Source organism: Sciurus carolinensis, chromosome 8 (genome assembly GCF_902686445.1).
Source record: "Sciurus carolinensis chromosome 8, mSciCar1.2, whole genome shotgun sequence".
Lineage (NCBI taxonomy): Eukaryota > Metazoa > Chordata > Mammalia > Rodentia > Sciuridae > Sciurus > Sciurus carolinensis.
Genome location: NC_062220.1, coordinates 59,034,571 through 59,057,173, shown reverse-complemented (window position 1 = coordinate 59,057,173; position 22,603 = coordinate 59,034,571). Strand labels below are relative to the sequence as shown.

The 22,603-nt window shown below is 34.0% G+C and overlaps 1 protein-coding gene across 13 annotated transcripts in view; it reads right to left on the bottom strand.

Annotated features, from left to right (window-relative positions):
• Cacna2d1 (calcium voltage-gated channel auxiliary subunit alpha2delta 1) overlaps positions 1-22,603 on the bottom strand; it is a 460,852-nt gene that overhangs the window by 357,756 nt on the left and 80,493 nt on the right. For all 13 annotated transcript variants that reach the window (XM_047560214.1, XM_047560216.1, XM_047560218.1 and 10 more), the window contains 2 exons: positions 19,981-20,062; positions 1,127-1,243 (listed from right to left, as the gene is read on the bottom strand). In XM_047560214.1, the coding sequence (XP_047416170.1) occupies positions 1,127-1,243; positions 19,981-20,062 (199 nt within the window). The remainder of the gene's footprint in view (positions 1-1,126; positions 1,244-19,980; positions 20,063-22,603) is intronic.

Below are 22,603 nucleotides of genomic sequence, written 5' to 3'. Positions count from 1 at the left end.
ATACACTACCTCCCTGTTAGTCACTTACTATGGTGCCCATTCAGTTTTCAAGTCATCTGTCAAAGTACTGCAGTGCTTTTGTTCAAACAAGCTCTATGAAGTACTCTAATGCTACATCACGATGCCTAGGACATTCACCAAACTTTATTTCATCACATCGACATTATGTCATCTGACATCACAAGAAGGAGCATTTAAGTATAGTACAATAGGATATTTGGGGAGAAAGACCAGTCACATATAACTTTTATTACAATATATTTTTATCATTGTTCTATTTTATTATTTATTGTTACTCTCTGCCAAATTTACATGTTACATACTGTCATAAACAGGAATGTACAGGAAAAAAAACAGTACAGTCAGACCTCCACATCCACAGGTAATGCATCTCCCATGAATATTGATAGACGACTATGTAGAGTTCAGTACTATCCTTGGTTTCAGGCATCCACTGGGGGTCTATTCTAGGACCTATTCTAGGACCCCCAGTGGATAAGGTAGGATGAGTATAAAATGAATTGAAGCTAAATACAAGAACACAGATAAATCATATAAACATAATGTTGATGAAGAAAAGCAAGTTGCTAAAGACAGATTACAGAATGATACAATGTCTACAAAGCTCAAAAGTAAGCAAGTAAAATATATCTTGTTAAGTAAAGCAGTTATGTGAGATATAGCTATTTTTATAAAGCAAAGAAATGATTAATCAATTATCTAGCATATTGGTCACATCTGGCAGAGAGGCAGAAGGATGGGATAAGTTTAAAGGTGCAAATAATATCCTTGGTGTTGTCCTCTAATGAGATTTAAATGTGTTCATTATTATGCATAATGACATATATTCATAAATATACCTACATATGAACTGGATACACTTTTCATATGTGTTATAAAAACATAGTAGTATTATAACAATAAACCAGTATTTTTTAAAATGCTACTTGATTATTCTAGGTTCCCAATGAAAGCATGATCTGTCACTGTTTTATGAACACATAACATGAACACAATTACTACAGTAAAGAAAACAACTAAACAAAACCTCCAAATAAAGCATGAAAAATAAATAATAGGTAACCAATGGTAAATAAGAGAAGGAGCAGATCCAATTTAAACTCACCACCAGGGCTTTAGATCTGTTGCTTAGAAGTTTCTCAATATCCCTGGCTGCAATTTCCACCAGCTGGCGTGCATTATTTGGTTCCACAGTATACAAATCCTGGTATTTCTCATAAATCTGTGTGAAAGGAAAAGAACATTAATAAGGATAATAATTTGGCTCATAAATTCCCATTAGAAAGTATTTAAAATTATAAACAAAGGATTAAAAAGATCTACCCTTCTCTTTCTTCATTTTGATCATTTTGAAGTTTGGCTAAAAGAGGAAAACTATATAAATAAATAAAAATTTACTCTCGGGCCACCAGCTTGCTAAAATAATAGGTTATGTTACAGGTTGTAAAGCAGCTTGTACCACAATAATTTGCATTTGCAATTTTGAAGTTTGAAGCTATACCTGTCCACCCCAGCATCACAATGTGGCATTAACTGTCAATAGCCTTTTAAGAAAAAGGGAGGTCATTCTAGAAAATAGAGGGAGAACTGGAGCAGGGAGGTCAAAACTGGAAAGAGTGTGTGTCAAACAAAGGTAGGAGGAAGGATTATACCATGGAGAAGGTCCCTCCCTGAAACCTTGAAGGCTAAAGCATGCTACTAAACTTTATGAAGAGAGAAAGGAATGAATGAATAAGAATCCCCTGCTGAGGTTCAGTCAGGTAACATGCAGAGACAGTTCACATGCAGAGAAGTTGAAGGTTACTGAAATGTACAGTAGACTTTTGGTTAGAACTGTAATGATGTATTCATTTTTTTTTAAAAAAATCAAATTAAATGTTCTTGTGTGTTTTTTTTAAATCACTGAATCAAACTAGGCCAAAATTAAGCTAGGTGACAAAAGAAAAATTCAACTTTATTTCTGGCTCATCTCTAGGATTTCCCTAGAGTGGCATAAGCTGCGCCTGGTTTACACAGCCTGTACACTCCCAGCAGGAGAAGAGGAATTAAAGCAGGGAGGGAGGCAGGGAGCAGTGGCAGTGTTTGTGGCTGGAGTGTTGAGCTGAGAAGGAAATCCCTTATGCATGGAACAGATGGGGTGTACATGCATGACTAAACCATCTTTGAAAGCCAGGACCTGGCAGGTTTTTACTGTCTTATGAGAAGTGAATCCAGGCACATACCGGAACCAGTTCAACCCTGCTTTTTTCTGGCAAAACTCCAGCAATCCTCTTTACTACCAACAGGTTCTACAGCCTGGTCCCAGCGGAACAAGATGCTGCTGGTGAACACTGGCTTCTAGCGGACACAAATGCAAATGCTAACATTCATTCATCACATAGTATATTAGTTTCCATGGACTTAAAACTTTATTAAGGGAGTTACAGTTAATTGGTATTTAAAAAGATTTCAATCACATTTTTACTCCTAAAAGTGATGAATTGATCCAAATGCCCATATGCATTTGAACATTGGCCTTGTAGGTTTTGTTTCAAACTATCCAAGGCACATCAATTCAGTGTGATATAAAGATCCCATATTTGGTTTCTTCCAGAACTCACGCATATCACTGGATTGCTTATGCTTTCAGAGGGAGGATATGGAGTCTTCTTTTAAATAGCCAGGTTACCCACGAAGAACCACATCCAATGAAAAGCTCTCATTTCAGCCTCAGATGAGATTGAGAAATGTGAATTCTTGAATTGATTAAATGATTTGGGTACAAATAGACAAACCTCAACATCACTTGAATTGATTCAGGATATTTAGTTCTTTGCAATAAAACCAATAGAACTAATTGATGGGAAATGTACTGTGCTTTGTACCATTAACATCTTGTTCATTTCTCTATTCTAACTGCCTTCCTGTGGTACAGAAAGAACAATGTACATCACAGCTGGTGAAGATTATTTCACATGTACAATATGTTCTTCATGTTATACACTACAGATAATGTCAGTTATTAAGTCACTGCAGGTGCCAAACACATTACTAAATGGTTTAAAAATGAACAGATTAATTGATTTATCTCACATATATACATATCCTCTAAAATATATACAAAATGTTCCCTCAAATTTTATTTCTATTATAATTTTAAAATAATTAAGAAATACTATGGTTTGAATTTTAAAGTCACCCAAAGGCCCATGTGCTAAAAACTAGGTCCCCAAGGGGGTGAAACCGTTGGGAAGCGGAGCCTAGTGGAAGGTCCTCAGATCATTGGAGGTGCACCCTCAAAGGTTATTATGGGACCATGATTCCCTTCCTCTTTTTTTTATTTTCATTCCTGGTATTGACTTGATCAGTTTTGCTCTACCAAACACTACCATCATGATGTACTGCCTGACAACAGGCCCAAGCTATGGGAATGACTGATCATGCACTGGAACCTCCAAACCTGTAAGTCAAAATAAATCTTTTCTCTTTATAAGTTAATGGTCTCAAATATTTCATTATAGTGACAGAGAACTGACTAACAAAAGAGAGACAAATGAAACCTGACTCACAAATTTTAAATAGACAAAGTGGGAAAAGTCTAGAATGCAAAACTAAATATCATATTATTTCATATATAAAACTGCAATTGGACTCCAATGCCCACCCACCCAGACCTGCACGGACTGCTGCAGCTCCCTGTCTACAACGAGTGGGGACACTTCTGTCGCCATCATGGGTTATCCCCAAGGCCAAGGCCACCATCTTTAGGTGGGGAAGCTACCATTCTGGGAAACCAGTTGGCAATTAGAAGCTCATTATCAAGTACTTTCATGCATCAGTCTACTGAAGACTGGGAGGTCTGAATAGCATATTACAGTTCTGTTGAATTTTTTTAATTTTAATTTTATTTTTTTATTTTTTATTTTCTCTTTATTATTATCACTCTATTTTCCTCTTATTTATCTGTTTCCTTGGAGTCTCTTCCTCCATTTTCTCATGCTAACAACCAATTTTTTTTGATTCCGCTTTCACTCTTCCTATGATCAACTACCTCTATACACTCACTTCTTATTTCATTAACATTACATCCTACACTGCTCCCCTTCCTCTTTATTCATTTTTAGAAATTGTAGACCTTATTGCAAACCTATTGGTTATGCTGTACATAATGAACTAATTCATCATCTCTGTTTATTATGACAATACTGTTAACATCTTAAAAGGCTTAAAAGGCACTATTTGGTTTAAGGCTGCATATTGTTCACATTGTGTGCTGCTAATATTGATGTCCCCCTTAAAGATGAGGTATTGGAAACATGCAGGGACACTACAAACCGATAGTGGGGAAACTATAATACCTCAGATGGGCACTGCTGGAGGGGAAGATTCACAAACAACATAAAAAAACACAAGAAGAAAGTGCCCCAAACAAAACAAGATGCAATATTAATAGAAACCATTGACAACATGGTAGGACAAATATAGGAAAAAGAGTTCAAAATACACATAATTAAAATGATCTTCGAAGTAAAGGATGAGATGAGAGCAAATGCAGGCAATGAACAATCACTGCAATAAACAGTTAAAAGAGCAAATACAGGAAGGAAAAGATCATTTCAATAAAGAGATAGAGATTCTGAAACAAAAACAAACAGAAATCCTTGAAAAGAAGGAAACAATAAACCAAATTAAAAACTCACTAGAAAGCATCACCAACAGACTAAATCACCTGAAGACAGAACCCTCAGACAACGAAGACAAAATATTTAATCTTGAAAATAAAGTTGACCACATAGAGAAGATTGTAAGAAATCGAGAATTATGGGATAACATGAAAAGAACAAATTTAAGAATTATCAGGATTGAAGAAGGCACAGAGATACAAACCAAAGGAATGAACAATCTATTCACATGAAATAATATCAGAAAATTTCCCAAACCTGCAAAATGAAATGGAAAATGAAATACAAGTGGCTTACAGAACAACAAATGTACAAAATTACAGCAGATTCACACCAAGGCACATTATAATGAAAATGCCCAACATACAAAATAAAGACAGGATTTTTTTTTCTTTTTTTTTTTTATTGTAAACAAATGGGATACATGTTGTTTCTCAAGACCATGAGAGAAAAGTATCAGATTATAGATTTTTTTTTTTTGTGGTGCTGGGGATTAAACCCAGGGTCTTGTGCATGCAAGGCAGGCACAATACCAACTGAGCTATATCTCCAGTCCAAGTATCAGCTTATATATAGGAGGAAACCAATATGGTTATCAATGTGTTTCTCAGTCCAGACCCTAAAAGCTAGGAGGGTCTGGAACAACATATTTCAAGCTCTGAAAGAACATGGATGCCAACCAAGAATCTTATACCCAGCAAAACTAACTTTCAGATTTGATGACAAATTAAATCCTTCCATGATAAACAAAAGTTAAAAGAATTTACAAATAGAAAGACTGAACTACAAACATTCTCAGCAAAATATTCCCTGAGGAGGAAGTGAAAAACAACAATAAAGACAGCAAAGGGAGGAACTCACTAAAGGAAAAGTCAATAAAAGGAGAAACCAAGTCAAGTTAAAAAACAAAAAAAAGGCAAAATGACAGGGAATACAAATCATATCTCAATAATAACCCTGAATGTTAATGGCCTAAACTCATTAATCAAAAGACATACACAGGCAGATCAGATTTTTTAAAAAAAGACCCAATAATATGCTGCCTTCAAGAGACTCATCTCATAGGAAAAGACATCCACAGACTAAAGGTGAAAAGATGGGGAAAACATACCACACACAGACTCAGGTTTCCATTCTCATATCAGATAAAGTGGACTTCAAGTCAAAGTTAGTCAGAAGGGATGAGAAAGGACATTTTACATTGCTTAAGGGAACCATAAATCAACAAAACAAAACAATCATAAATATTTATGACCCAAACAATGGAGCATCTATGTATGGTAAACAAACCCTTCTCAATTTCAAGAATCAAATAGACCATAACACAATTTTACTAGGTGACTTTAACACACCTCTCCCACCACTGGAGAGATCTTCCAAACAAAAACTGAACAAAGAAACTATAGAACTCAGTAATAAAATTAATAATTTATACTTAACAGATATATATAGAATATTCCATCAACAAGCAAGCACACTTTTTTTTTGAGCAGCACATGGATCCTTCTCGAAAACAATATGTTAAGCCACGGAAGCAACTCTTAGCAAATACAAAAAAATAGAGATACTATCCTGCATTCTATCAGATCATAATGAAATGAAATTAGAAATCAATGATAAAATAAAAAACAGAAACTACTCCAACACCTGGAGACTAAATAATAGGCTATTAAATGATGCATGGATAACAGAAGACATCAGAGGGGAAATAAAAAAATTCTTAGAGGTAAATGAGAACAAAATTACAATATATCAAAATCTCTGGGATACTATGAAAGCAGTACTAAGAGGAAAATTCATTGCAAGGAGCTCATTCATTAAAAGAATAAAAAGTCAACAAATAAATGACCTAATATTACATCTCAAAGGCCTAGAAAAAGAAGAACAGATCAACACCAAAAGTAGTAGAAGACAGGAAATAATTAAAATCAGAGCTGAAATCAATGGAATTGAAATAAAAGAAACAATTCAAAAAATTGAAAAAACAAAGTTAGTTCTTTGAAAAAATAAGCAAAATCGATAAACTCTTAACCACACTAATGAAGAGGAGGGAGAAAACTCAAATTACTAAAATTTGTGATAAAAAAGGAAATATCATAACAGACACTATTGAAATATGAAATATAACTAGAAGATATTTTGAAAATCTATACTATGACAAAATAGAAAATCTCAAAGATATCCACAAATTTCTTGAGATATATGATCTACCCAAACTGAATAAGAAGGATATCCACAATTTAAATAGATCAATTTCAAGCAATGAAATAGAAGAAGTCATCAAAAGCCAAGAAAAGCCTGGGACCAGAGGGATTCTCAGCTGAATTCTACAGGAACTTCAAAGAAATACTAATACTAATACTCCTCAAAGTATTCCATGAAATAGAAAAGCAGATAATCCTTCCAAATTCATTCTATGAAGCTGTATCACCCTGATACCAAAACCCAATCAATAAATAGGAAAGAAACTGAGCAAACACTTCATAGAAAAAGATATACAAGTGATCAACAGATAAATGAAAAAATGTTCAACATCTCTAGTTAATTAGAGAAATGCAAATCAAAACTACCCTAAGATTTCATCTCACTCTAATTAGAATGGCTATTATCAAGAATACAAGTAACAATAGGTGTTAGTGAGGATGTGGGGGAAAAGGTACATTCATACATTGCTGGTGGGACTGCAAATTGGTGCAGACATTCTGGAAAGCAGTATGGAGATTTCCCAGAGCACTGGGAATGGACCCACCATTTGACCGGTATCCCACTTTGGATTATACTCAAAGGACTTAAAGTAGCATACTACAGTGACACAGCCACATCAATGTTCATAGCAGCTCAACTCACAATAGCTTGATTGTGGAACCAACCTAGATGCCATTCAACAGATGAATGGATTAAGAAACTCTGGTACATATACACAATGGAATATTACACAGCCATAAAGAAAAACAAAATGATTATATATGTAGGTAAATGGATGGAGTTGGATAATTTCATGCTAAATGAAATAAGCCAATCCCAAAGAACCAAAGTCCAAATGTTTTCTCTGATAAGTGGTTGATGATACACAATAGCAGGGGAGGGCGGGGGGTAAGGGGAAGAGAAGAATGGAAAGATGGATTGTGCAGAGGGAAATGAGGGGAGGGGACAGTGGGAGGAAGGAAAGATGGTGGAATGAGACAAACAATGTATAACCAGAGAAATGAAAAGTTGTACTCCATTTGTGTACAATGAATCAAAATGCATAGAAAAAACATTTAAAAAATAAAAATAAAAATAATTTTTTTTTTTAAACTGCCATTGGTATGTTTTCTTTGGAAAGAAAAATGAGTTAAAACTATGTAACCATTTCACCAAAGAACTAGCTCTTGCTTTCTGGCTTTAAAAAATGTAATATCCTTGGCTGTTGTATGAGCTCTTGTGAAGGCTCTCAAAAAGTTTCCTGATAAATATTTAGTAAAAGATTTTCAAAGTAGGTTTCACATAGATATTTAGCATTATGTGATTCATTTCATAACATAAATATATTTCTATTTTCATCACTAAAATAAGCCACGATTCTATAATATTTAATATATTAACATTTTAATATTTAAAACACAACCTAAAGTATCTTTTTTATGAACACCTGTTTTGTAATTTTATCCAATTATTTTCTGAAGGACAAAAATAGCATGTTAGAAATAATATGAGTTTTCAGCACCATCTAGACAGCACAACATTCAAATCATGTCAGCGCCTCACATGCTATATGATATTGGCCTCCATTTTTTCTACTAAAAAGAATGCAGCATAAAGACAGAAGTCAAGATGGACTGTTTTCCTCCTGACTGATTCGCTAATATGCTTCAGTTTTTCTCCATTGTGAGTCCTCTTACTGCTACTCTCCACAATTGCTTGTCACCTGAACATTCTCTCTTTCAGCATCTTAACTGACTTTAATGATCTTCCAAGGCTACATTCAAAGACTTTCACAGTGAAAACAGCACAAATTATAGCCCTTGCCTTTTTCACTGGAAATTTCTTTCAAATCACTTTCCTCTAAATTTTAAAGTCCACAATTCCAAGATAATCTTCAAATTAAAACTCTTAAAAATAAACTCAACTGTCCTAACTACAAAGTGACAGCACTCATTGACATAACTAAATTTTCCCAAAGATACTAACTCAAAACTAAAATGTCTCCACGTTTTAGATTGCTAACTAGATTATTATTAGCAACTAATTTTAGGCAGCTATTCTATACTACTTTTAGGTGCTTTTACAGACATTATACTATTTATTCACTTTCAGAAAGCTAAAAAATACATTTAGCTGACTGCATTAGGTTAGTTATGGTTCTGGAATATCAGAAGGGCAGAAATTTGAGTCCCATTTCATCTGAAGGAGAGAAACCACTGACCAGCGCAGAAGACGACGAAAAGTAATCTGACATGAATTAAGCAAAGTGAGTCTGAAAAACCACTCTATACCCTGGATCTCCCTGACTCATCAGGTGTACTTATATAGAAAAGTCCGTTAACATAAGTGAGAAAGCAGCTGAGAGTTAAGGGTCAACACCTTTGCTAGAGACAGCCTCAGTGCAGGACCAAGGGAATTCCAATGCAGAGGCTGATTTGGGAAGAAAATGTCCAGTTGAAGGATGTTGGTGACCCACCTGGAGCTGAGGAAGCCTACAAAACTAGAGGAGAGAGCCAAGTCCTTGGTACCAATCATATTCAGTATCCACATCAAGAGCACAAAAGAAAGCAAATATACCAGACAGCTTGATTCCCTTCACATCTAGACACCAAGGAGCAAAATCAAGAACATTGGAGAATATTGCAAGGAAATTGGAACTTGGAATTTAGTAAATGACCACAAAGAGGCTAAGACTGAAAAAGATCAACCATCAAGTGGTGAGATTAATGTGTCTCCCTTGTGGGAGAGAAAATGGCAGCTTATAAGCAAGTGAAGTTCCCTAAAGAGATACACACTCTAGTTTCTACACATTATATCTTAGGTGTACAAACTTTGACAACCCCAAATCAGTATGTGTGTGTTTATTTCCCTTCCGTGGAACTTGTCCTGGACAAGCAATCAGAATTTCTTTCAGGCCCACCACCATCTTACTGAGGGAAGTTTCCCCTCAGGGAGTCCCTAATGAAAAAGGAGCCCAAGGAACTTCCTTACATAGTTGGTGATATTCTAATAATGGTGATATTCTAAGCCTTGCCCTTGGCTCCTAACTAACTGCAAGAACTTATAACAGACCTAGGAGAAGCTGACTGCTAAGTCAATAGCTTGTGAGAAGTTAGGAAGAAAAGATTTGTATAAACAATGAAAAACATACTGAATCAAGTGGATTTCTCACCATAGGACAGCAGTTGAACAGAATAGCACAGATCCAGGGTATTAGCAGCAATGAAAAGATTATCTGGAGGAAAACATTATTCAGATATATTGAGCAACAGAAATTATGGCTGTGCGTCAGCAGAACAGTAGCCTCCCAGAGATCCTAATCCTCAGAACTCTAGTGAATCTGTTGTTACACCACAGAAGGGAATTGAGTTTGCTGATGGATTGTTTGCTAGTCAGATGAATCAAAAAGGTCCTTAAAAAATGGAAAATGAAGATGTAACTAAGGAAGGAAACCAGACATGGAAGCATGAGAAGAAATCTGCCTAACATTGATAACTTTGAAGATGGAGGAGTAATAAGCCAAGGAAAAGACATTTGAAAATTGTAAAATAATGGATCTGTTTGTTTTAGCCAAAAATTTTATGGTAATTTGTCACAGTAGTAATAGAATTCTAATGCAATGAATTAGTCATAGTTAGGAGCTTCCTGTTTAGCATTCACAATAAAAACCAGCCTCTGGGCTGCCTTGCTCTGGACATCCTTCCACTAACCCAACTATGATGGAAATACTCTTTACTTCTTGACTTAAATTTGCTACATTTTTTAAGTAGTTCTGCAATAAACTTTCCAAGTGATTCACTATGCCTTAAATTAGAAATCTTAAGAAAGACCCCATGTTTCCAAATTGTGACTAACATTATTCCTTAATGATGACTTTGTACTTTTGTTTCATTAGTCATCAGATTCAGATGAACATGAAAGATGAGCTCTATTGTGAGAAATGTTCATTTTCCGTTACGCTTTAGGCAGTAATGTAATTAGCTCAAGGGCACCCATTATGACCTTCATTATTGTGTGAAGTTCTAAGAAGAAAGTCTAGACAGAAAAGCTAAAAATACCCCAATGAACATGCAAGTATTGTATAAAAATACAGATGAACCAGATAAGTATGATTCCACCTCACAATAATCAGAGTGGGATAAAAAGAAAATGTTAGATGACCCCCCCACCCCCATCATTCTTACTTCACAGTCTTAATTGGCTACTAGAACTAACTGCAAGTATCTTCAAAACAAACACAGGCAGGAAAAGAGGTCCACTGTCTCCTTGACTGCTTTAGATACCCAGGAAATAAGTTTCATTAACTTTAATTAAATTTTACAATGTGAGATGGTATGTAGATCATGTTAGGGTTTTTGTCTTTGTTTTTATTAAGTGTTCCTTGGACTTTTGAACTACTTGTTCCCTAGCAAATGAGAATATCTTATTCCTAAAAGGTATATTAATGCAAAAGAATAATATAAGGTTCTTTCTTGATTACTATCAAGGATCAGATTTCCCTTAACTGACAAAATTTTGCAACAGTTCAAAATAAAATAAATTTCTTCCTTTTATTTATCCTAAGTCTCATCATACTCATAGATGGACAACCTAGGGAGATGTTGAGATAGGTAAAGATTCCTTCATCTAAAGTAAAGTATAACCAGTGACTGCAGATTTGAATTGATGTTAGAATATATTTTACAAACAATAAAGAGAAGCAAAAAATAAAAACTTCTTTCCTTTTATGAAAACTGAGTTTAAAAAATCACACAATACACTCCAATGAACCCCTGATCTCTTCAACCTCTCCCATTTTCCCCTTTGATTGAAAGAGAAAATGATGCAACCCAGGAACAAAAGTTAAGCTTTTAAAACATCTTATACTTTAGTACTCTTTGATATATTGTCAGTTGGGATAATCTCCACTGGGTAAAGAACTAAGGTAAATATCAACTGGTGAAATCCATTAATGCAACACAGTTTTTTAAAATTTATGAAACTATATGAATTCATTTTACAAGAAACATGGGCTGTGTTAATGTCAATATTAAAAATGAGTACATCTGATTCATTTCTTTTTACATAAATTAGAACCCATTCCAACCTATGGGATTTTTATGACTTGAAATTTTCTATTTTGCTACTTATAGGCATTTTCAAATATAATCTAATCTAAGTTATGCAAATGTGTATGTACTATATATTTTCTATTATCCTTAACCAGAATCTAAGCTTCAAGAGGAAAAGATTTTGTTCTGTTTTGTTCACGGTACACATATATAACCTGACACAATAAATATTTATTGTGTGTGAATTAGTGAATGGATAACAATACTAGGTACTATGTCAGGTTTCACTGGAATATAAATACTGACTTATAACAATTTCTTTATTTTTTAAAATCAAAATGAACCTAAACATAATTAACAAGGATAAGCAAGGTGCTATGCACATACATAATTGAATACAAATACAATACACAAAAATTTGAAATAGTGGAGTAAATACACAAAAAAAGGATATCAGTACTCCAATGAAGAGATACAGAAGGTTATGATGTCAGAATTCAGAAGAAGGTAAAAATCACATAGGTTATAATAGTAAAAAATATGGGATTATAGTCACCTTTGGAGGAAATGTGTGCTTCAACAAAGGATAAAAGAGATCAGAGTATGCATGATACAAGGAATATTGAAAAATGAAAACTAAAAGACAAATTAAAGTATGATTATGGAGAGCTATGAGTTAGGACATTGGTTTATACCTTAATCTGTAGTCAATTTAAAGTATTTTAGGTCAATAATACCTAGCCCAAACCTTCTAGAGCCTATCACAGTGATTTGTACATAGGAAAACTCAAAATACAAACTTTTCCTCTTGAAAGTTAGATTCTGGTTAAGGGTAATCAAAATACAAAATACACACACAATCACATACACACAAGAGTTCATACATAATTTCATCATGTCCTAATATTTATAGTGCATACTTTCCCAGGGATGACATCACACTGTCATTCGCATAGCCATTCCCTTTTATCTGTTTGATATGATACAGCTTCACAACTGGGACTGGGTCATCACATTTCAAGTGGGACATTATCTTTAGAAAAAATATTTATAAAGAAAGAAGTCAAAGCTGGTGAACCTTCCACAGCACACACTGCCACTTGCCCTAGTTCCTGTTCATAAGAAAATGACAGTGACACTTCCAAGCAATATATTAAAGATATAGGAAGAAAAAGGATAAATGACTATTGTAAAAGTGCTTCCTAATACAAAACAGATGACTACACTGAACCAGAAAAGCCAGGTTGTTCCTAGAATAGAGAAACTAACAAAAACTATGAAAATTACTCATAGCAAGAATTTCTCAGTTTGGAAGATGGAGACATTTCATACATAAACTGTAAGTTCATTTTAAGAACACTTAGATCCAAAAAAAGAAAAAGATACATATATGTATAATAAAGGCTATTTGCTTTTTGAATTCCAGAGATAATTTATTAACCCAGTCTCTTTCACTGTCCATATCTAAACCTATATACAAATTGTGAATTGAGTATGTATTTTAAACCAGAAAATCTACATGCAATGAAAAGTGGAAGAGATCATACCACATTCTATCAAAACTAAATTTAAAAATAATTAACCATAGGCTGAGTGAGATGCCTGTTTAATATCTCTAACCCCAAATGACCTAAATTCATTTCCCTGCCAATGAAAGAATTTTGAAAAGCTGTTCTGTTTAATGTGCCCTTCACTTTCATAACTTATTAACTCATGGCTTTTCTAAAGCAAAACTGCTACCTATCAATGCTGATACACAATTTTACAAATTTATATTCAAGATTTTCATGCACTTATTCTTACCCCAAATCCTTCAGTCCTTCTAAAGCAGTTGTTCAACCTGCCATTGACACTTTTTACCAGATCAGATTTTGTTGTGGGAGAATGCCCTGTGCACTCAGGACGTCTAGTAGCATCACTGTCCTCTGGATCAAGTGGTCCCATGTAGTAAGTCCCTTCCCCTTAACTGTCCCAAATGCTTCCCAGCACTGCCCAATATATTCCAGGGGGCAAAAATCACTGGCTTGGAACCACTATGCTAGATACATATTTGGAATGTTAATAAATAATAATTCCACTCTCAACTCCTAAAACAACTTAAGAAAATATAAATTAATGGTTGATAATCGAATGGCAAGGTAAAAATGAAAATGTTTTAATATCTGTTAATGAAATATTGAAAGTAGACATTAAGATTGTAATTGCCCTTAAAGTTTAATCTGTGTCTTCAAAAATGAGTATAATTTACCGTTGTTTTAAAAAAAATAGCTTCTTATTTAAAATCTTTGATGGGGAGGGAAGTGAAAACAATACATACTCTTTACTGAAAGTACATTTTTGCAGTCAAAATAGATTTCTTTCTACTTCAAAGAGACAGAAAGAGAACAAGAGGGTGAGATGATTACAAATTGCCTACATAATTATGGGGACAGAGTTACAACATTTCATTGTTGAGGAAAGCAAGGTGATTCCAAATAAAACCAAAAAGTGAAAAAATCATAAATAGCTGTATTTGTTTATTAGAAGTAAAAAGCATGTAGTTTTTCCAAAGCACCTATTAATGCTTTCCCCATTGTATTTTATATCACCTTTCACCCTTAAAACATTTCTGTGAGGAAGGCAGGATTGCTGTTGATCTCTTGTGAAGAGCTGGAATAGGGAATTCTGATATCATGCAGCTACTTAGTAACTTTCCTTGGACTAGAAGATTCCAGATCTTACTTGGTGCTCTGCTGATTTCTTAGTTAAAATCACCAATTAATTGTGTTCTGCATCTGAGTATCTTCTTTTGTAAATATATTAATACAGTAAACTATCACCTAGAAAATGAATATTTACATAAGATAATGTGCCCACAATTTCAAAGAAAAAGCATCACTTAGTTATAACAAGAAACTATCATAACTCAAAACTATTTATCTAAATGCTAATATGATTGACAATACCAATGAATGTTCAATATTTAAGTGCATTCTGCATTTATATCTTTGAGTAGCATATTGAAATATAAAGTATTGACTTTGATGTGACTTTAACTTAAGAAATCTTAACAATGAATCAAAAGCCAGCAAGTTCTATGATGGTGCCATTGCAGAATATTTCCACCTTTAAAAATAAAATTTCAAAATAATAATAATAATAGTCCACATATTTTAAAAATATATTTGCATATTCTAGGCTAAAGCCTTAGAAATTCAAATAAAAATTAAATTTAAAAAGTAAGCCTTACAACACAAGATGGCAAGGATTATTTTGACTTTCTTAGATAACTAGGGGGAGCACAATAATCTCTGTAGTGAAAAAAAAAAAAAATTGGGATTCCCCTAACTCTCTTTATTGTCAGATGACACACATAGCATTTCAAATGGGAATTCCAGAAGAGAAGTAGAGAGCAATGTTAGACATTGTGGGTGAATACTTCAATACTTGTTAAACACTACAGTAATACACATTGTACTTTACACACACACACACACACACAACAAACACACACATATGCACACAAACACACACACAGTCTGTGAGTTCAAAATCCTAAAACCCAATAGGAAAAGCCCTAGAGGAATCTGACAGGTGGGAAGGGAAGAAAAGGATCAGGAAGGAAAATGTAGCACAGAAGCCTGATGAGTAGGAGGGTCATGGAGTGCAAATCCTGTGGCTCCCACAAGGGAGTTTAGAAGACACAGAGTTTGTAAGGACTTTGCTGTCCCTATGCCCAGGGCAAGCCTATTTGGAATGAGGAGAAACTTGAATTCTTTAAAAATAAAGCATTTACTCCTGCTTCCCAATACCAAACATGCTCCCTTTAGAGATGAAAGAGTTTCTAAAGAGTTAAGCGATCAAATGTAAATGATAATTATGGAAGCCTTCCTTCTGTAATAAAGAGAAGGCTATAAGAGAGAGTCCTGAAGGGCCCTGAGGTCCCTATAATTTGCTTATATCGTTGCTGTTGGTTGTCCCCAGGGCAGGGTCAATCAAATGTAGTGACTGAGGATTTTGACATATTTGCAGAGTTCTCCTTCCTTAAACATTTTGTAGATTCAGAAATACATTGTACAGAAAAAGACAATAGTTTCTTTCATATTTTTTGAGAATCTTTTCCTGAAGCAAATTCTCATTACTAGTAATTCTCATCATTAGTTTAGTATATTTGATAAATCTGACATTGGTCAAAAATTAGTTATGTTTTAAGGGGAAATATTTTCTCAATAAGTTAAATGAAACAATGATTGATGGTCAACCATTAAAACCACTGTTTTCAGGAATATTACAAACACTTTAATTTTTAAAATGTTACCTATTCATAAACATGTCATCAGTCTTTCCCTCTCCATTTACCAGCATGGGAGCTAAAAGGATTTGTGTGTGTGTGTGTGTGTGTGTGTGTGTGTGTGTGTGTTTGTGTGTGTGTGTATGAGAGAGAGAGAGAGAGAGAGAGAGAGAGTTCATGTGTGTGTGTGTGTATAAATATAAGATATATTATGAAATATCCTATAACTCAGATCATTTAAAAATGATTTCTAAAATCTGTTGATAATTTTTACTTGATCTATAATGTCTAAAATGTATAAATACAGCTTCTGCTCTGTGTTAACATAGCATTCATACATTTTAGATGCAACACTCAAAAAGGCAGTATTCAGATAATAATACGAATCAGTGGAAGATTGCTAGTGCCCCCACTATTTGTTCTGCCCCTTCCATTGTGGTAGAATTTTCATTGGGCACACTGCTGCTCAGATAAAGAGCCTCTTTTTTTGGCACCTTTCCAGTTTTATGAGACCATGTGACTAAGTTCTCATCGATGCAATGTGAGTAAAATGTCTTACACTGGCTGGATATCTGCTTACCTACTCTCTTCCTTCACAAGATGACTAAGAAGTCAGAGCAACTGAAGGGATCCCCTGAGACCACAAATGGAAGCCCCAACCTGAGAGAAACTCAGGGGCTCCCTGCCAACCATACACTGCTTACCTCTAGACTTCGAAGGAGAGAAAAATATGTATCAATTTTGTCTCTGTTACATCAACTCAGCCTGTACCCCAACTAGTACAAATATAATATACTCAACTAGTGTAACAAATTAATGATATTTGCAGGGTTATGATAATGTGTCAATATGTAGTTTATACAGATTATATCATCATTCCAACAACTCCAGGACGTTACCTTGGGCAAATCATAAAGCTACCAATTGACAGAACCAATTAACAGACATTTGTGCTCCAAATGATTACAATGGAATAATTCAATAAGAGATGTTTTAAAACTCTAATGTGCTAGGGACAGCAATACTACTTAAGCCTCTTCACTCTTGATCTCTAACAACAACAAAAAAAAGAAACCTACATAAAATCCACATCTGTTAAGTTAGAGTATTGAATATATTCAATAAAATTAATCAATTTACCCTGAGCTTATGTTTTATGATCACATTAAACAATTTTCATAAAACTGCAAGGATGCATTATTTTAGCAATATGGCTCATTACATTGGTTCTTGGCCTTCATGTAAAAAGTTGGTTTTACCTGTGAAGTCAGTAAAATTAATTACATTAACTGATTTGTGAATAATCACCATTTGCACAATATTAACTTGCAGTCCAGGGATCTATTAAATTCCTCCCCTTATTCAACTTCTGGTCCTCACCATGCATCCAACACTCCCAATCTCTATAGCTCAGTGTCAGTGCCTACCAAACATGAGAACCTGAGTTTGGTCCCAGAACTGCAAAAACAAACAAAACCCCAAACTTAGCTCAAAACTCATTCTCAACAATGGTATCTTTCAATCTGTTTTTCCCTTAAGTTGTCATGGCTTAAAAAAATGTCTCCCTCTCCCCATATCATGGACCTTCTGTTCAGGTAAAGTAAGGAAGCAATGGGATCACTTATCTTGTAAAAGTACACTCTTCATGTGCCCTAATACCTGAATTAATTTTTCCAGTAGTGAATTCTGTTCAGACTCCAGTGCATTCACACGTGTGCATGCACACACACACACACACACACACGCACAGAGCTTACATAAAATATCATTTTCTTATTCATAATACATCTGTCACTATATTGAGGTATGTGTCTCATAAAAACTATTGGTACCTTCATCTTTTTCATCTACTTTATTATCCTAATTGAAAAAGTCATTAGTTCATTCATCCATCAATATTTACAGTCTTCTAAGCAATCTATACTTCCTAAAACCTAATAGAAACCAGGTGAAACTTTTTTTATTTAATACTTTATTGCAAAACACAGATTTGGCAATAGAAGATTCATATCGAAACACAAAATGTAATAACAAGGTCAGCCAAGCAAGTGGCTTTTGAGGCTACAGAGGCATTGAAAGGGCTCCCAAAAGCTTATGTTTAATCTCAATCTGTCAATAAAAAGCATCATGTAACTTAAAACCAGAATCTGTCATTTGTCATTTTTTTCTCATTATGGTTGAATGAAAGCCCTCAGTCAATTTAAAAAGTATTTAAGTGAAAATTGATAAATAATATTTGCTGGAACATCTACAAACCCCATTGCTCTGTCTCACTTATATGCTGTACACTTTCACAGGGTAACACATCTTCCCCAGGGAATCACTACAGATCCCAGCTGTCAGTTTACAATAGCTAAGCTTTTGGGCATCTTTTTACCCCTAGCACTGGGAATTTTTGATCAGCTATGTCAGTTCTCTGAGGAAAGGAACTGTTTCTTTGTCTACCCTTGGTGGCCTGCACAGTGCCTGGGACATAGTATGTACCCAATGAGGGTCGATTATAATTAAATCTGATCATTGACATTCATAAGAAATACCCTTCATTTCCAAATATATTCCTTATCTCACAGAGACAATTTGAGTACCCCTTGTCCAAAATGCTTGGAGCCAGAAGTTCTTCAGATTTCAGAATTCTGCTGAACCATTTGCTTATATATGTACATATATGAGATGTCTCGGGATGAGACCCAAGTCTAAATATGTTTGACCTAATATTAGTTTTATTCAAAACTCTCATTTTATAATTTATAATTGTTTTATAAAGACATTTAGAACAATTTTTAAAATATTTATATTTAACTTATTAATACATTCTGTTTCTCTCAGAGAGGAGGATTCACATTCAAGTTGAACACTGTTAATATGAAAATGTGAAATCCAAAATTCTCCAAAATCTGAAACTTTCTGATTACCCAACATAATGCTACAAATGGAAAATTCCACACTTGACACCATGTGATGGGTCACAGTCAAAACACATACGATTTCACCTAATCAACCCAACATGTTTCAAAATATAAAAGGGGTCCTTGCATCACTAAGAACACAAGACAAGAGTTGTTACATTACTTACACTGAAATGGAAGTAGTAAGACCCAAAACAAATGACATTTAACTTTAATTTATGTTACAGAATATATATATATAAATGCTCTTACCCATGAAAAATAATCTAAGATTTTATATAAATAGTTTATCACATATTCCTGTCAAAAATCATTTTAGGGTGGCTTCCATAATCAGTTTAGAAATCATAGAAAAACCATCTTTTATGGTGTCTCCATTTCTTGCACCCAAATCTTTATTACCAATTTCAATTGTTCATTCTAGTTTGGAATGGTTATAAACACTTTGTAAATTTTTTTTTTTTTAAATAAAGCCTACACTCAAAGAACAAAGATGAGTTCCCACTGAGGATATTCAAAGGAATTCATCATTGACTTGGAAGTCACCACTACATAAGAAATTCTAAAATATATTCTAAAGAATGGAAACACTGTGGTAACATGCACTTGGCGACCAACTGTGAATTTCGGGACATACACACATCAGAGGGACTCATCTAAGTGAGAGCTGGTGTAAACTGTAAAATGGGTGAGCTTCATTAACTGTGTAGGGATGGCACTCTTATTCACAATAACTAGCAGTGCCAAGGGTCTCTCTCAGAATGTCATTTCTATCCATGTGAGAAACCGCATCCTATCTTTAAGAAAGATACACACTTCCCTAGGACAGAGAAGTATATTCAAATTAAGCAAACAATGAACAAGCTTCTTTGGTGGATTTTACTCACATCAACAAGCTGATTGACTCCACTTGCTGTTTTTGCCAGTGTGACAAGATCTTCCTGCATCTTATCGACCCATGACTTGATACTGCAAAAATCAGAAAGAAAAGTGTTCTTTCACATCTCTGCAAATAAAATCATATGGTGATATTTTATATCCATGCTTCAGATAATTCATAAATTGCCCTTAGATCTTTCTCCCCCCACTAGCTCCTACATGTCCACCCTTTCATTTCACCTTCAAATTTCAAAGATTTCAACCTTTAGGTACAAGTTTTTAGGATGCTAAAACACCTACAAATCCAAAAGAGAAAAATGACATGGATGACTTCTGTGATATAAAGGTAAACATTTGCTTATTTTTATTAGTAAAAAAAAAATGTTACTTAGTAATAACAGTATTACTAAGTAGAAAATTTTAAACTACAAACTTTATATTTTAGCATACAGGTCCTCTGAATATAAAATTGAAAATACAATAAATGCAAACTATTTAAAAAATACAAGAATAATCCCACTATGTGGGGATATTTGCTCTAATTCTTTTACTTGGTTGTTTCACTTATACCATAAAATAAATACATACATATGCCATTACCAATATTCTATAAACATTTCTTTTTTAATGACCACTAAATATTCCATTGTCTCCACATTCCATACTACATTTGACCAATTCCTTTTTTAAAAAGCATCATCAGCTTTCAACTACTACAAGTTACACTGCAATGTTTTAGTGGACAATCTTAAAAGAACTTTTTTCTTCAGCTAGACTCTTAAATTTGGAATTCTGGATCAGAATTTAAATTTTAAAGCAATGGTTTTGATCATTAAAATTATGATCAAAAGATTTAAGTTAAGGGTTTTTTTAGGTACATTCTTTAGATTAATACAAGGAAAATATTAAAATATGAGCTATGGTTTCAGGACATTTTAGGAAAACCTAAATACATCTTCTATCTCAGTTTTTCCTGACATTAGAAACATCACCAAATACTGCACAATTTTTCTAATTCATATCAATGTAATTGAATTTTCAATTTCTTCATCTATTTCACAGCTACTCAGGAAGTTGAGGCAGAAGGATCACAAGCTTAACACTAACCTGGGCAACTTTGTGAGACTGTGTCTCAAAACAAAAATAAAAACAGAGGGCTGGAGATGTAGCTCAGTGGTAAAATGTTTGCCTGACATGGGTTTGGAAATCAGCACCACAAAAATAAATACATAATAAAAGTCTATGTTCTTTTCTCTCCAGGCAAATATAAGGAAACATAAGTTATTTAGTAAAATGATGTGATGGTAACTTTGAATTTGAGCTTTTCTCTACATATGTATGATTTGAATCATGGAAACTTAGCTTTATGTGTCTTTTCTTCCTTAGATACCACAGAAGAATTCCAATAGTACATCATGGTCACCAAATTTTTTTATCTCAGATAAATGTGTGTGTAATAGAATCAACAATAAATGTGAAATAAAAATATAACATGGGAAAGGGATTTAAATGAGGTTTAGGAGAACGTATAAAAGAATGATGAGCTGACAAACTAAATAGGAAGAAGGAAAACTGAAAGTCAGTCATAAAAACGGATGAAATGCCTGAGAGTAAAACACAGAGGCATGATTTATATGTAAAACAAACTAGTTAGTAAATAAAATAAATTAAAACTAGGAACACTTTAGCACAAATAAAAATAAAGAAGAACATTTATTGAGCCATGCTTTATGAATAGAATAGAAAAAAAGTAAATGAATATCTAGAAACAAAATAAAATAGAAATTTATAGGGCCATTAAAATGAATGGTGCACACAGTGTCATCCTAATATTACAGTTTGTGCTATTTATGAGCTGGTGCATACATCTGAACAACATTATAAGTACCAACCAATCAATATTCTTAGTAGTGCTATTAGAGAAATATAATTATGCCCCATTTTTACATCAAGAACAAAACATTACAGTAGAGCATAGAAAGAGCAAAGAATATTTGTACTATTTTCTAATTCAGATCAGACTATCTCGTCACTCTAAGCAGTTACTGAGTAAGTCCTGGAACATGGAGAAACTGAAATCATTTCTTCTCAAATAAACTATCAACACTGACAAAAAGCAAGAAGTGTTATACATCCCTTTAGCTGGGAAATGGAGAGACAAATATATCTAATGATTGAATTCTGATTTATGCTAAACTAATCTAAAACATGTACTCTATCTTGACACCTGTGGGCACTGTCACTACCAATGTTCACTGAGGTGAACTTTTTGAGGCTGAAAAGCACTTCAGGAAATGTCCAGTCTTCTCTGCCCCACTGACAAACTGTCAAGAACACTTTATAGGAGCAACAATTATTTTTCAGATATGAGGTGTTACCTAGTTTTCCTAAATTATTATATAAATGGTCTGCCTTTCACCATTTAATTACAAGGCTATAAAAGCTAGGAAATAAGGAAACATCCCATTCACTACAAACATGGAAAATTACACAACAGACAATACTCATGTGCAAATCTTTATCAATCTTTCTCTTACTTAGTAAACTGTCAAGCACATAGGTACAATCATTTTATTAAATTTATCCAGACGGTACTATAAAATTTGGGGGAAATAATAGAAAGAACAGAAT